This window comes from Talpa europaea (genome assembly GCF_964194135.1).
Source record: "Talpa europaea genome assembly, chromosome: 10".
NCBI lineage: Eukaryota > Metazoa > Chordata > Mammalia > Eulipotyphla > Talpidae > Talpa > Talpa europaea.
The window spans coordinates 105,964,321-105,980,049 of record NC_140077.1 but is presented as its reverse complement, the minus strand read 5'-3'; the positions used below and the strand labels follow the sequence as shown (position 1 = coordinate 105,980,049).

The window sequence follows — 15,729 nt, the reverse complement described above, 5'->3', positions numbered from 1 at the left end:
TTAGGGAGATAAGCTGGAAAATATGAATAAGGTATAGAGATAAAATAATAGCATACCAAAGTTAACATCCTTATTTTGATAACTAACATTAAGATACAGAACAGGTTAGGAAATTTTTACTGAAGTAATCAGAGAAAAAAAGGGTATTATGACTTTAACTCACTCTCAGAAAAACAAAGAGAGGAAGAAGCACATGTAATAAAACTTCAACAATCACAGAATCCAGGATAACGATGAACAGAAATGCTTGTATTTTGTAACATTCTTGTGAGTTTCAAACTATTTCCAAACAGACGTGATTCCCTCTCTCTTCTCACTGTCACACACACACACTCAAACACACACAAAGAGCAAGATATGCTATCTAGGATGTAATAACACCCTATTAGCTTATAGTTTGCTTTTGTAGTAATTAAAATGTACAGATTTGTTCCAAATAGTATCTATGCTTTTATTAGAGAAGTGGAACAAAATCATTACTTTGTATTTAAACAGACCATGTTTCTAACTTCCATTCTTAGCTGACTGGTATTTCATAATCAAATAAAAGTTTTATTTTATTTTTTTGCAAATTTATCTTGCACCAAAGTCTCTTAGTAACTCTAGGTAAAATTATTTTAACCATTTAAAATGATGTTAGCAAATAGTCTTTATGATATTCAGATTTTTTTCTTATACACACCTTTTTAGTTTTACTAGGTTGCTGAAATTTATCAATTTCTTCCTACACATATTCATATCTTCATATAATTTTTCTATTTTTAATTTGTTAATATAATTTACTTTATAGGTAGCTATCTTAATATTATACCATGGTTGGATTCCTGAATATACTGTAAGTGATCACAATATAAAAGTCTTTCATTATAATGCTGGATTATTGGCCTCCCTGGTGGCTCAGGGGTTAAAGTCTTAGCACTATTAAGCTATATTCAGCCACTGCCAGCATGAGTTTCACCCCACCCCCTGGCCAGGCAGCTAACCAACAGGATGCAGCAGACCTCTCCAGTCTCCTCATCCCCAGCTACCCTCAGCAGCATATTTCAGTAGATCTCCTGTTCTGCTCCCTACTCTGTCTCTGGTGAATCCTCTCGCCCCTTGTACTTCCAGCCTATACCCCAGTTCTTGTATGCATAAATAAAAAAATAAAACTTTATTATTTTTTAAAGATTTATCCATTTATACAAGAACCAGGGTACAGGACAGATGCATGGGAGGGTGAGCGGATTCACCAGAGACAGAGCTGGGAACAGAACAGGCAGAACACTGCTGAAGGGGGGAGGGGGAGGGAGGAGAAGGTCTGCAGAGCCATGTGGATTCTTGCCAGACGGCCAGGGATTGAATCCGCACTGCAGAGGCTGCAGACAGCTTCACAGTGTGGCACACAACTGCCTGCACCACCAGGGAGGCCCAAAAATAAATACATGCATACATACATGCATACATACATACATACATACATACATAAATGAAGCTTTAAAAAAATGTTGAATTATGTTGGTTAAAGTTTTAGCTTCATTCCCATATTAAATGAATTTCCATTTCTACAATTTAATTCTTCCATTATCTTTTTCATGTCATGACAGCTGCATAAAATGTACTGCAGAAGTTTTCATCTTTTTTCATGTACCAGAAAATACTGGCAACATTTGAATTATCTAGTCTTAACATGAAGAACCTAAATGCTGCTTTTTAATTTTTTCCCATTTGTAACAAATGTTCTTAGCAAATTTTCTGCTTCACCCAAGGTGAATTTTGGTTAATATACAGGTACTACTCCTTTAACATCTTCTATGAATTCACATGTTCAGTGGCATGTCTGAGATAAGCAGTAATCTCAGGGTGAATTTGCACTTGGTCCCATGTGTGGATCCAAAAAGAAACCTATATGCTCTCTCATTTCCTCCACTACAACTATGAGTGTGCCCCCAAACCACAAGGGCAAAGAAACCATCGTTTCCAGCTTCTCTCTGGAAACCTAGAAGAGCTTATCTCTATCGTAGGGGTTTTCATTGCCAATTAACCAGCTCTGCCTGTTCAGAGAAGGAAAAAGTCCTTCCCTAATTTACAATATTGGAAAACTATCAGAGTTAAGACCCAGATCACAAGGTTAAGATCAGGTCAGCCAAACACAGAAGCTGCTAGGACAAAGTTGTAAATAAGTGGAGTTGAGACCAGAGGACTACAGAGACTTGAATTATTTTCCCAGAAAGCCCCATGATTTTCTCACAGATTTTAAATTTTTTGGTAATATATATTTGCTGTGGTGGTACTGACCTATACAATTTCCCGTAAATACCATTTAAATATAATGGTAAGTACTCATATGTTAAACCTACCTCAAATTCCGCATGTCTGTGAATATCCTCTGCTCTCTGCCTGCTCAGGATAAATTCAGCTTCATTTGCTACTCTTACTAGATGATCCTTCATTGTTTGGCTAAGCAACCTATAAAGAGATGAATATTGTCAAATAAATACATATGCACACACCCAAACTATATGATTATCCACTGTTCAAATGTGGCATATATTTTGCTATCTGAAGGAGGAGTGTTTATTTTGACATCACACCCAATGAACTACCATTATTCACACTAAATATAACAGCAAAACATTATCATTCTGGCAACAGCTGATTAGCTTTTATCAGGTTAGGTGACCAACAAAAGCAACTAAAAATGCTGGATTAAATTTGTGTTTAATCTTTTTAAAGGTATTGGGAGTTTCCAAGGTAGCCACAATTTAAGGAGCCAAGTTCCCTGGAGAAGAAAGCACACAGATGACATTCAACATGATTTTTTCTGTTAAAGCATTTGCTATTCACAAGTGGGAACAGAAAAGCTAAGCAGAGCTAGCCATTACCAGTGTTAGAGAGGTAGAGAAACAAACTGAATTTTATGACTCGCCAAGAGGGAGCAGTCCTATTAGATTATCCAAGTTAATGGAATGAACCAGGTATACCCTAGAATACATTAAATAGACCTCAAAAACACTAAAACAGACCCTCAAATAACATTGTGGTGATTGAATTTAGATTAACTGGCAGCCAAAAAACTAGATAAAATTTTTTTAATTTCATAGGGTAGGGAGGGGAAGAAAAACAGGATGGGCACAGTGAAACCCCAGATTTTCATAAAACCTCAGAAATGCTACACACTAAAAATAAACAAGTTGGAAATAGGGCATACTCAGTCTTAAATTAACATAATTAGCATCTGTTAATCAGAAATCAGAATGAAATCCTTTCTGGAGGAAGATATCCTCTAGGGACTTAAATTTAACCCAGTAACTTTGAAATGCAATTGCCAACATGCAATTGACAATTAAGAGACATAAGAAGAGACAACACCAAATGAATGAAAACTAGATAGATGCCAACTGCAGAATGTCAAGACAGTAAAGTCACATACCTGAACACTGAAATACATGTAGTTATGATTCATGAAAATGCATTTAATAGAATTGAGCTTCAATTAGAATGGAAACTAGAACTACTGAAACGAGAACAACTGCACAAAATAAAAATGAAATTAAGAACAGCTAGATCAATGTACCAACAAACAGAAGCATGGTAAGAAAAATAATGGTAAGTTTACTAAATAACAGAAAATAGTAAATAGTAAAAAGGTCCCATGCGAATATATTTGGACTAAAGAGAGTAGACAAAAATAAGTAAACAGTAACATCTGACATCACAATGGCCAACATTTTTTGAAAACTGGGGGTAAAATTTGAGTCATCCTTTGAAGTACTGCAAACTTTATGGAAAATAAAAGAAAACCACACCTACTCATGTCATCGTAAAATTGTCAAGGAAAAAAAGAAATATGGGAGAAAACATAAGGTAAGGACATGCCTTCAAAAAAAAGCAACCAACTTGTGTAAAAAAGAAAACCTCTACCATGTGGAAGTCAAGAACAGATGGCTAACTTTGGGGTCACTCAAAACCACTCCAGATGATTCATATGGAGCATTACTATTAATCACAAAGTTCTAAACCTTACAACAAAACAAAACACCTTGGATATATAAACCATTGACTCATTCTGACGAGTTTTTTCAAAACATCATTCACTTATCTACCATGAATACCAACAGAATGATTCATTTCATATAAATGGACATGTTTGTTATGTATAGAGCTATACTCACCTTTTTTTAAAGATTTATTTTATTTATTTAAGCATACAAGAGCTGGGGTGTAGGGCAGAGATGCAGGGATGAGAGAATTTACCACAGACAGAGTAAGGAGCAAAAGAGGCAAATCCACTGAAATACATGCTAAGGGGAGCAGCAGGAGACAGGAGAGGTCTGCTATGCCAAGTGGGCTAGCTCCCTTGCTGGGGATCAAGCCTGTGCCCCAGTGGCTGCTGATGACTTCATAGTGCTGAGACTTAACCCCTTGCACCACCAGGGAGGCCTAAACTCACTTCTTTAAAAGGAACTGGAAATACAAGTTGGGCGAGGCTAAGGTTATTTTTTAGATTGACAGCAAAAGTGGTGAGACAACAAACTTAGACCCACAGTCGTCAACAATGACATATCTATACCAGAAATACACTGATTCCACTGGGGTACTTGCATCTCTTTGTGGTAATATTTTGTCAAAAGTATAAAAATATGATAGACTTTGATAAAAAGCAATTATCACATTACTAGTAAGGTACAACATGAACATGTTTCTAAAAAGTGCAGAGAGAAATGCAGGTAGACCTAAGTTCACAAAAAGTTTCTTATAAAAAATACTGTCAGAAACAAAATATACAATGAGATTATTCTGAATTGGAAGACTATTTTTCACATTATTAGGTAGGAAAAGAAAATTGGAAAACATGTACAATATGAATTTAAGAAAAATATGAAAGAAAATAGACAAAATTGCCAATTATCTAGAGCAAGATTACAAATGATGGCTTGTGGAGCCCTGTTTTTGTTTCATACCTGTTCAACTGTTATCAACTGGCTATTTTTGCATCATAATCAATAAGTAGAGTAGTAGAGACAGTGTCTAAAATATTTACTTAACAACTCCCCCTTGTATTTCTCCTTTCTTGAGATTTTATAACAATCAATAATTAAATGAAAGGAAAACAAAATCCTCAAAGAAAATAGTGGTTTTCTACTGTTCTAACAGTTTCTCTACAGCTCTATTAATTTCACAGCATACTTTGAGTCCATATCTGACAGACCCTCCTCATTATCTCCATTTATGTCCAAACAATGACTTATAAATGATTTTAGGGTCCCAGCATTAGGGCATTTCAAATGCTATTAAACAATACACATTCAGGCATCAGATAAAAACAATCCCTAGTGCAACTTTAAACCTGCTAATGAATAACTTCCTATGCTTGCACAAATACAGAAAGCAAGGGCTTTGTAAGCACAGATATAAAATACTGGTTTGTGCTTCTTACTTTCTCTCTAGAGACCAAAAACCACACTGTGAATTTAACATCAATATATTGCCTCACAGCACTCAAACATTCATTGAATTGATTAGTCAATGACACACCATCCTCCCAGCCCCCAAACAAGCAACCTCAAATTTATTCTAGTCTCTTCCCTCTTCTCTACCAGCTTCCTCCAGGCTCCTAATCAATCAACAAATGCTGTTAGTACTCCTTCTATAATATTTCTAAAATTAACTTATGTTCTCTATTTCACAGTATCCTAAAAATCATAGCCTAATCATTTCATCCACATTATAAATGAATTAATAAGTCTGCTGTGTACTTACTCTGATCGTTAACATTTTTGTCTACGATGCCCTGTTTTTTGAATCACTGCCAAATATCTATTCAACACCTATATGCTATAAGACTAGGCTAAATTGGAAACAAAATTTATTTTTAGTTAAAGAGAAAGAAAATATACTAAGGTCATTTCTTTTAAACTCTTATAAAAGGGCTGTGGTAGATACATTCCAACATGACCTCCAAGGAATCCACATTTTATATGATCCCATCACACTGAGTTCAATATGGGTCTACTCTGGGACTTGCTTCTAGCAAATAAAATCTGGTAAAGATGATAGGATTGTCATTACATAATTAGGTTGTTTTTTCAAAGTAAAAGTGATAGAATAGTCACTCCCATAATGTATTACACTAGAAGGCTCTGACTTAACTTAATAGATTCTGCTGCCAACCTTGAAAAAGTAAGCCACCATGTGTGAGAGGATCACCTGACAGGGGACTAGTTAGGACTAAATGCAAATAGTAAGATAACTATGGGTTCCATAACACTACAGAAAGTTACAGGTTTTCTTCCTATCTAGTGGTTGTTTCTTCACCATTTCTCTTTGCTACAGCTTACTTCCTTAATTTTGTAGTGTTCCAGAGCTCAGCTCTATGTCCTTTCCTCTATCTAAATGATATCTTCCATGCTGTGGTCTTTAAATTTTACAAAGTGCTTCAGATTCACAAGTTTATATCACAAACCCTACTCTCTTAGTTCCCACAGTCAACTGCCCAACTGAAATTTTCACTTGGATACACAAACGGTTATCCATATCCAACACTTCAAAAATAGAGCTCTTACGTCTACCTACCCACTGACAATAACTCACCCCCTACCCCTACCTCATTTTTTTTCTACTCTAATAAGAGCACCTAAGACCACTAACATAAACCCTAGGATTAATCTGATTAATCTTTTCCTCATCTCCAGAACCAATTCATAAAAGCAAGTTCTGCTGCTCTAACTCTTCAGTATGTCTATGTATCTCCACCAAAACTGCTATCATCTAAGCCTAAGCTACCTTCAACAACAAACTAAAATATTTCAGGAGTATCTTCATTGACTTATCTACTTATATTTTTGACTCACACACTGATCCTATCACAATTTATTCTTTTAAAAACATAATTCATGGTGTAAGGGAAACCAGATATTCAATGCAAAGAATAAATTGGACCTAGTTACACCATATATAAAAATTAACTCAAAATGGATTAAAAACCTAAATATAATACATACAACTATAAAACCTGAAAAGACAAATAAGGGAAAAGCTTCATGACCTTTGATTTGGTAATGATTTCTTGGATATAGGACCGGGAACACAGGAAACATATAAATTGAAATACATCAAAATTTTAAATTACTGTGCATCAAAAGATTTTACCAACAAAGTAAAATGGCAATCCACAGAGTGGGAAATAATATTTGCAAATCACATACCTGATAAGGAGTTAATACCAGAATATAAAAAGAACTTACAACTCAAAAAAAAAAAAAAAAGATTCCAAACTGGGCAAAGTACTGAATAGTTTCTCAAAGAAACAACTGACCAAGGGGCCTCCCTGGTGGTGCAAGGGGTTGAGCATCGCACTATGAGGCAGTGCACAGCTTCTGCAGCATGAGTTTGATCCCAGCCGGCCAGGGAGAGGCCCACATGGTGGGGCAGAACTCTCCTGTCTCGCGCGCTGCTCCCCTCAGCAGTGTATTTCATCAGTCTGCCTGTTCTGCTCCCCATTCTGTCTCTGGTGAGTCCTCTCACCCCCACTCCATGTCTCTGGCCTGTGCCCCAGTTCTTGTATGCATAAATAAATAAATCTTAAAAAAAAAAGAAAGAAAAAGAAACAACTGACCAAGAAGCACAGAAAAAGAAGCTCAATATCACTAATGATTAGGGAAATGCAAATTACAACCACAATGAGAGACTACCTCTTGCCAACTACTTTGGCTGCTGTCAAAAAGCTATTCTCAGTATTAGCGTTGGCAGGATGGCAATGTAGACATGCACAACTTCTAAGGGAAACAATGGAGAACTGCCTTTACTTATTCCCCTTTTCTAATCAATCATAGCACCCAAGACATACTGTTCAGATAGGCTATACGCAATCAATGTTTGATAAATAGTTTGTGGCAACTGTTCAAAATAAATATTCAAAAGTATCTACATTTATCTGAGTAATTAAAAGCAAAACTACAGTTTTCTGGTGACACATAACTTTATCATAAATTTAAGTTTGAAATATTTTCACTGGAAAATAAATAATATTGCTGTCTAACCTTATTTAAACAAGTATTAAAAATTTGATTAGGAGATATATAAAATATTTAATATTGCCTCCAAAGGAAGGATACCTTTCATAACTCCCATTTATTCAAGTTAGATATACCAATGTGAATTTCCTTCATTATGGATAATATAAAAATGACTTCAAATTAATTTACATGTAACATCTAAATAAATACTTTGATTTTTTTATGGGACCATATTTATATTTCCTAAATATACATATTATACATTATTTAGCAACTGCCACTTTATCAAATAGTTGTGCAAACTATTCTTTCCAAAAATACAGAGATAAAGTTTTAATTATGATAAGTAGTCTCAAAATACTAGGTTTACTATAGATTAAATTTCTAAATGCAAAGCACAAAATAATTCACATATTTTAATATTAAGAAGAAAAACTATGTATAATTTATACCTACAGTGCAAGGAGAAAAAAAATGCTTGTGTCAGCTTTAGGAAACAAACAGCCCTATCAAGTGACCAGCTAGAAGAGATTCACACTAGAGGTTCAATAAATAACAGTAATGATGACAACCATCTCCCATAACTACATTACAGCCCATTGTCCACATCTGATTATACTAGTCTAGACCTTGGGTAAGCACATACACACATTTTCACCAAGAGTTTTCCAATATTACGGCTGTTTCCTGGGCTTTCTGTGACCCCCATTACCAGCAACTGTCAGATTTTCTTTACTAAACATCTTCACCCCTAATAGGAAAGGAAAGTTACCAATCTTTTGCACCCTAACAACTGAGCATAAAGGAGCAATGCCCCTAATTAGCTATACTTCTATCACTGCAATTTCTTTAGAATTAAAAAAAAATATATATAAATCAAATCTGAGAGGAAAAATTTGCTTACAAAGTCTCCCTGCAGTAATATCTGAAGCACTAAAACCTCCTTTCACAGAATTCATCTTCATTTATTAACAGAGACTTTAACTTTACAATGCCTATAATTCTCCATGTATCTAACTTCCTGCTCACATCTCTCTCCCTCTCTCCACCTCACACATATACATGGCATATTCAATAATTTGAAATTGCAAAAAATCCTAAACTGATATCTCTCTAGTCCATTCGGAAGCAAAGCTCTCACAACGTTCTATAAGATACACAAAGGTCTAATGTCATAGGATGCACAAACCTGAAAACTTATAAAGTACAGACTGATGATCAACAAAAGAATATTTTTAAACAAAGTTATAAAAATTCTTTAACAGGCTTCACTCATATCTAAGACCAATCTAGATTTTTCTCAGTTTAGAACTAGTCCAGGGTACAGGTGCATCCATTTTTGGAAGACAATATCTTTATCAAAGCACAACAGAGCATTCATACACTTGACTAAAACCAGTAATGGAAATGGTAAATAACAGAAAATTATTTCTTCCTGAAAACACAAGTACTCAGTGACATGTTAACTTCATATGTATCTTAATGTCACAGTCTGCATCAACCTATTTTTCCAAACTTATTTTGCACTATAACCCTTAGTTGAATATTTTAAAACAGTAACTCATGGTAGTATAAAGGCAAGGATGGAAGCAGAAAGACCAAAAAGAAGGCATGGTCTAGATGGAAAAAATTCTTGGAACCAAGAAAAAAATTATTTTGAAGATTTTGCACAGAGCGAGAGAAAGAAGGAAAAACAATGAGGGAAATAGTGTGTACCCCCCAATTTGTGATTTCTGTTACAAAATAACTCTCATTTTCTATTTTACTATAACTGTCTTTGTCTCTTTACTGTGACTAACATTTCCTAGGAATTGATCCTTTTAGATTCCACTCTGATCACCTTTATTCAAAGATAAACATCCTCTGCCCCAACACTGTTCCTTGTTCTCCCCGCCCCCATTTTAATATTCTCCATTGCACTTATAACCTTCTCACATAAACTTTCAATTTATTTTTATGACAATTAAAATTCACTATGTAGAAAACAGACTTACACTGATGATCATTTCACAGTATATACAAATAGAGAATCATTTTGGAAAAATTTGAAACTAATATAAGCTAATCATATCTCAACTTAAAAAAAAAAAAATACACTGTATGGGACTGACAGTGTCTACTCTATCCATTGAGGAATCCCCAAAGCTCAGAACCAAACTAGTAAAAAAAACTGGCATGCATAAATTATCTGAACAAATGAAGTGAAGGACTCTTAATTTTATTTTCATTTAACTCTATCAGTATTTAGTTTTCTTTCCTTTTCTTCCACCAGTAATTTGCTTTCCCTTTTTCCATACTCACTTTTACTTTATATAGTCATTACATTTCTCTATAAACTGCTTTAGTTTAAGCAAACATACACAGGTACATAAGTATATTCTATAGGCACATTTAATTCGTATCACCTTTATCCGAGAGTTAAATATTTTGGTCTTACTAAAAAAAAATAACAAATCCTACACTGCCAAGTACCTAAAGCCATAAAATCCAGTGCAATTTAATACTGTTAATGATAAAAAGCACAATTTTAATGTTTACCATTGTATGACACACAAAATAAGCCTAAGTAGTAACAAATACAAAAATAATGGAAATAGAAAAACCACATAAAGTTTCCCAAACAAGCTTCAAAATACAAAATCCCTTGAGAAGAAGAAAGAATTATAAATCATGATAAAGGTAGGTGATTGAAAGTGAAAATTGGGAATAACTGTATTAAACCAAAACACATGAAACATGAAGAAAAAAATACGTTTATCTTAACTGAGAGAAGAAAATCCCAGCCCTCCTGATAAACCATTAAACCTTTACAAGATAATAAACATGCTTTAAACAGTCTAATCTTTTACAGAAAAGAATAACACCTACTCTTTCTAAACAACCCACACAAACTTCTTTATCAATTCAGTTCAGGGATAGAACAAATAGAGATGGAAGTCTCTTCTCAACAAGTCTTTGTGACAATGAAGTGATGGCCATATCAACTTAAATATTCAACTGAAGTTTTTCTTTGAAGTGTTTCACTACATATATAATTTTTAATATTTAACAAGAAAGCATATGCCTCTTATAGAAACACTCCAGTTTTCAAGAGACAAACTACCTTAATTCAGATTTTGGTTAATTCAGATAAAACCTTAAACACACAAAAGTTACTTAAGTGCAACAAATATCTTTGGTGTTTTATCAAAAATTAACCTAAATAATAGACAAGGGGGTAAGAATTAAGTGAAGTGTGTTTTGCCATCTCTTATGCCCTTGTTCCTTCTCTCTCTACCTTCCCTTCTAATTCACTCTTCTACTCACTCATAATACAGACATTTACTAATAATACAGGTATGTACAGAAAAAAGTAGAACACTGGCATTGCTAAATGATCAGAAAGCAGAAGCACAACCTAAGCAGTTGAATTTTGAAGAAACAGACAAGTGTTTTAGTACTGGAAACATTATGTCTTTTATGAAGGCTATTTACATATTCATATACAAATCTGAGTTATTGCTATCGTAAGGAAGGTACCACTTATCTTCAGAGGATAATCAAGCAGTTTATGGGATAATCCATCCTATCTTTGCTTTTCAAAGGTGGTGGGAAAGAAGAGAGTCAAAATAGTACTATTTGAGTAAAATCCTGGGAGACTGTAGAAGTTTTCAAAATATTTTTAGTAAATTAATTGCAATTATAGGATATTTTATAATTATTTCTGTATTTAGTAAACTATGAAATTCAAGATAAGAATTTATACACAAATGCCTTTAAATTAGTATTCTACTTCCCTGCTTTTTTGTCATCAAAACTTCACAAACTTTAATCAGTCATTGGAATCATCTTTATTTCTTAATTTAAAATATAAATGAGGAAAGAACTTTAGAAAATACATAACAAGGAAGTTAAGAAACTCCATAGCATATCCTGACATTTTAAGCTATAGTTTACTTAAAGGAAATGCACATTACTTGTACAGAATTGCAGCAAATAAGAAGAAAAAAACAGATGACCTAATTAATAAAATGTGCAAGATGACCAATATTTATCCAATGCATTGTTTCTGCTAACACAAGTGAAGCAAGTCAAATTATAAGACTCAGTAATGTCTTATGGAGCAGCTGCCTTGATCACGGCTGCCTAGAACAACATCAGAAACTTAAAATGCTCTGAAAATATCTGTTGGATATTTTTGGATGGATGACTGGCAGGAAGAAAAAAGACGACCTAGAAGCATTATATATTTCTGCTTGCAAAATTACAATATTGAGACACTAGATTTTTTAAGAAGAAATTCAATACAAACAAGAATAATTGGAGTAAGACAATAAAATATAAAATCCTAAGCACCTTTTGAAATGAAAAAACTTTCAAAACCCACTGATATAACAAAAATTTAATTTAAAAATATAAACAATAGTTCTATTGGAATTAGTTTAATTAGATAAATGTTCAGTTAAAAATTATTCTAAGGTGAAAGGGAAAACAATAGAAAACAAAACAAAGAACATAGATAAAACGAAGTCAGATAAACACAACAATGTGGCCTGCCACATTTGAACTTATTGTAACACTGAACCCTTAGACTTTGTAAGAAGGAAAAAGGCAAGGTGATAACTGACTTTACTATTTCCTATTTATGGGGTGTCACAGCATCACCAATTTCCTAAAAGAAAGTTATACCTTTCAGAAAGAATGAAACTCTTTTATATCAATTACTTGCATATTTGAAAAGTAAACAGAGATGATGCTGATGATATGATTCAATGTATCATGAAACATCCATGAACAAAATTCATGATTCTGTAATAATGTTCTTGTTCACAAAATGTAGAAATTTAATTTTTTAAATTTGAACATTTCATGATAAGCATATATATTTTCTTTTGGTAAAATCTGTTAAAGAAATACCCTTAGGTAATGTCAGTGATTACTCATTACTTTATTCCTAGGGAAAAAAAAATACTTAAAATGGTATGTTTACATGAAAAATATCAATAATTGAATTAAATACTATCAAAACAATGTATTTATAAAGAAGGCATCTTATAAATTTAACAGGTAAGAGAAAGATTTCTACTGAACAACAATTACTTATGTCTGACCTAAGTAATTGATTTGCTAATGATACCCATCAAGTCTGATAAACCTTATGCTGTAGTCTCAGTCTGTAAAGGTCTTCATGTTATTTACACTAATAAAACATTAATCAAGGACCAAATTTATAGCAGCTACTCCATAAATGAGGTCAAGGCAGGTCAGGCTTACATAACAAGAAAAAAAGAAAAGGTTGGTCTCTGCAGTTGAAAGAAAATCCCTTATTACTTATTCTTCTTGCCCCTGGGATTAAGTCCAGTAGCGGAACATTCCAAACTACTTCACAAATACATCCATTCCTACATAAACTCATTTAACCTCAACGTAGTGAATATTTATGAAAGGGAAACCAAATGCACCAAGTTAAAAAAAAAAAAAATCTCTAAATTGTTCCTTTAAACTATATTCTACCTTCTAAAGAGATAATACAAAATTTCAAATATCACCTACAATATTTCACTAACAAATGTTAGTATTATTTCCACAACTGTTTATTATAAACATTCATTTAAATGACAAAGGCGAAGTACTTTCTATAGGCTAAACAATGAAGGAGAGAATGTGTTCTGACCACAGGAAGCTAGCAAACTCAGAAAATAAAGTAAGCATAGGTAAGAAAGCAGAAAGGGGTGATTTTAAAACTTATGATCACAGTTGATATAAAAACAAGTTATTCAATTGTTTCTGCAATAAGAAAAAATAACAATCAGTCCTCCTGGAAAGGATATTTGAGAGTAACATGAATTCATTTCTTAATAAAACACAGAAATTCCTTAATGTAAAATATGAGATAATAAGATTCCACATGTCTGTGGTTTTCTGGGCCTTTGAGTGTACATAAAGTGCAGGCTTGAAAAAGACTGATGTAGGGAAAAGCTAAGGACAGACATTAAAACTGTTTCAAATTTGAATGTGTTCATCAAATAATAGATTCACTAGCATGGTCAAAGCTTTCACCAAGATTTCTGGTCAATAATTGGCTCACTTTGAAGATGTAGAGAAAGACAGGTGACCCCTAAAAAGCCAACCAAAAAAAAAACCAAAGAATTCTTAAAGTTTAACACCAACATTAACAGAACCACGCTTCAACAAATTCTGCAATTAAGTCCAAGCACGTAGCTTTTAACAATCAACAAACAAAATTTAATTAAACAATCATTTAAAAAATTATATACCACAACCAAGAAAGAATTATCCCAGTAGCAAAAAAGCTGAAGAAATATCATAAAACCAATTAATATAATCCATCACATCAACAAACTAAAAATAAAAATCACACGATCACATCAACAGAGGAAAAAATGCACTACACAAAATCTAAAATCCATGATCAAAAAAATTCTCATAAAATTGAAAACAGAAGGGAAATTTCTCAACATTATAAAGAATATTCACCGAAAAACCTGTAGCAAGTAGCATACTCAATGGTAAACAACTTGAAATACTACCTTCCTAACAGCAGGTACAAAACAAGGATTTTCCCTCTTACAGCTCCTTTTCAAACTCATACCAAAAGTTCTAGCTAAAGAATTAAGAAAATGGGGCCTCCCTGGTGGCACAAGGGGTTAAGTAACGCACTATGAAGCAAACCACAGCCTCTGCAGCACAAGTTTGATCCCCAGCCCGCCAGGGAGCAACACACATGGCGCAGCAGACCTCTCCTGTCTCACCTGCTGCTCCCCTCAGCAGTGTATTTCAGTCAGTCTGCCTGTTCTGCTCCCCACTCTGTCTCTGGTGAATCCTCTCAGCCCCTGCACCTCTGGCCTGTACCCCAGCTCTTGTATGCATAAATAAATCTTTTTAAAAAAATGAAATAAAAGACAGAAATGGAAAAGCAAGACATAAAACTATATTAGTTCACAAGTGACATAACTGTATGTGGGAAACCTGAAAGAATCAACAACAAAAAATGCTAGAACAAATAAGGAATTATACCAAGTTTGTAGGATACAAGATTACTATATAAAAGTCAACTATTTTCCTATACACAAACAATAAAACATCAAAGGCATCAATGACTATATGTAAGACTCATGAAAAATGATTGTTTTGTTTATTGCTATAGCCCCAGCATTAAGGACAATTCACAACACATAGTAATAAACAATGACTGAACAAATAAATAAGGAAATGGAAGCTCATAGAAGAGGATGTACTTGCAAATAGCCTTACCTATTACATGTAACAAGAGCATACATAATTAAGGATATTTATATTTAGTGAAACCTACACTAATCAAAATCAACTTTTATAGCAAATTTTCATTTAAAATGAGTAAGAATTTTCTGTAAACAAGTTCTATAAATTATAGAAAATCTGAATCAGATTTTTTGCTTAACCTGATTAACCCTGTTAATCACATTATACAAAACAAATATAAATTTGATCAATTCTTGCCATCTCTTTTTCCTTTTTTTTAGTTGCATGGGCTCCAGAATTTTTTTTTTTTAATGAAGTGCCACTGTTTTACAACTTTATTAATTTTTTGACAGCATAGGATCTCTACTCTCAGGTGTGGTCATTATCGATCTTCTATCACCAAAGCACCCATGGTCCTACGCCATAGTCCATTACGCTCACCCCTTTATCTCACCCTTCCCCCACCCATCCGAGATGCCTCAGATCTCCCCACCTCCTTTTCTATATATAA

The 15,729-nt window shown here is 33.7% G+C and overlaps 1 protein-coding gene across 3 annotated transcripts in view; it reads right to left on the bottom strand.

The window, feature by feature from the left end:
• Positions 1-15,729, bottom strand: part of LRBA (LPS responsive beige-like anchor protein) — a gene marked incomplete at both ends in the record, with an annotated part of 477,161 nt that overhangs the window by 305,031 nt on the left and 156,401 nt on the right. For all 3 annotated transcript variants that reach the window (XM_084246225.1, XM_084246226.1, XM_084246227.1), the window contains one exon: positions 2,340-2,448. In XM_084246225.1, coding sequence (XP_084102351.1) covers positions 2,340-2,448 — 109 coding nt within the window. The remainder of the gene's footprint in view (positions 1-2,339; positions 2,449-15,729) is intronic.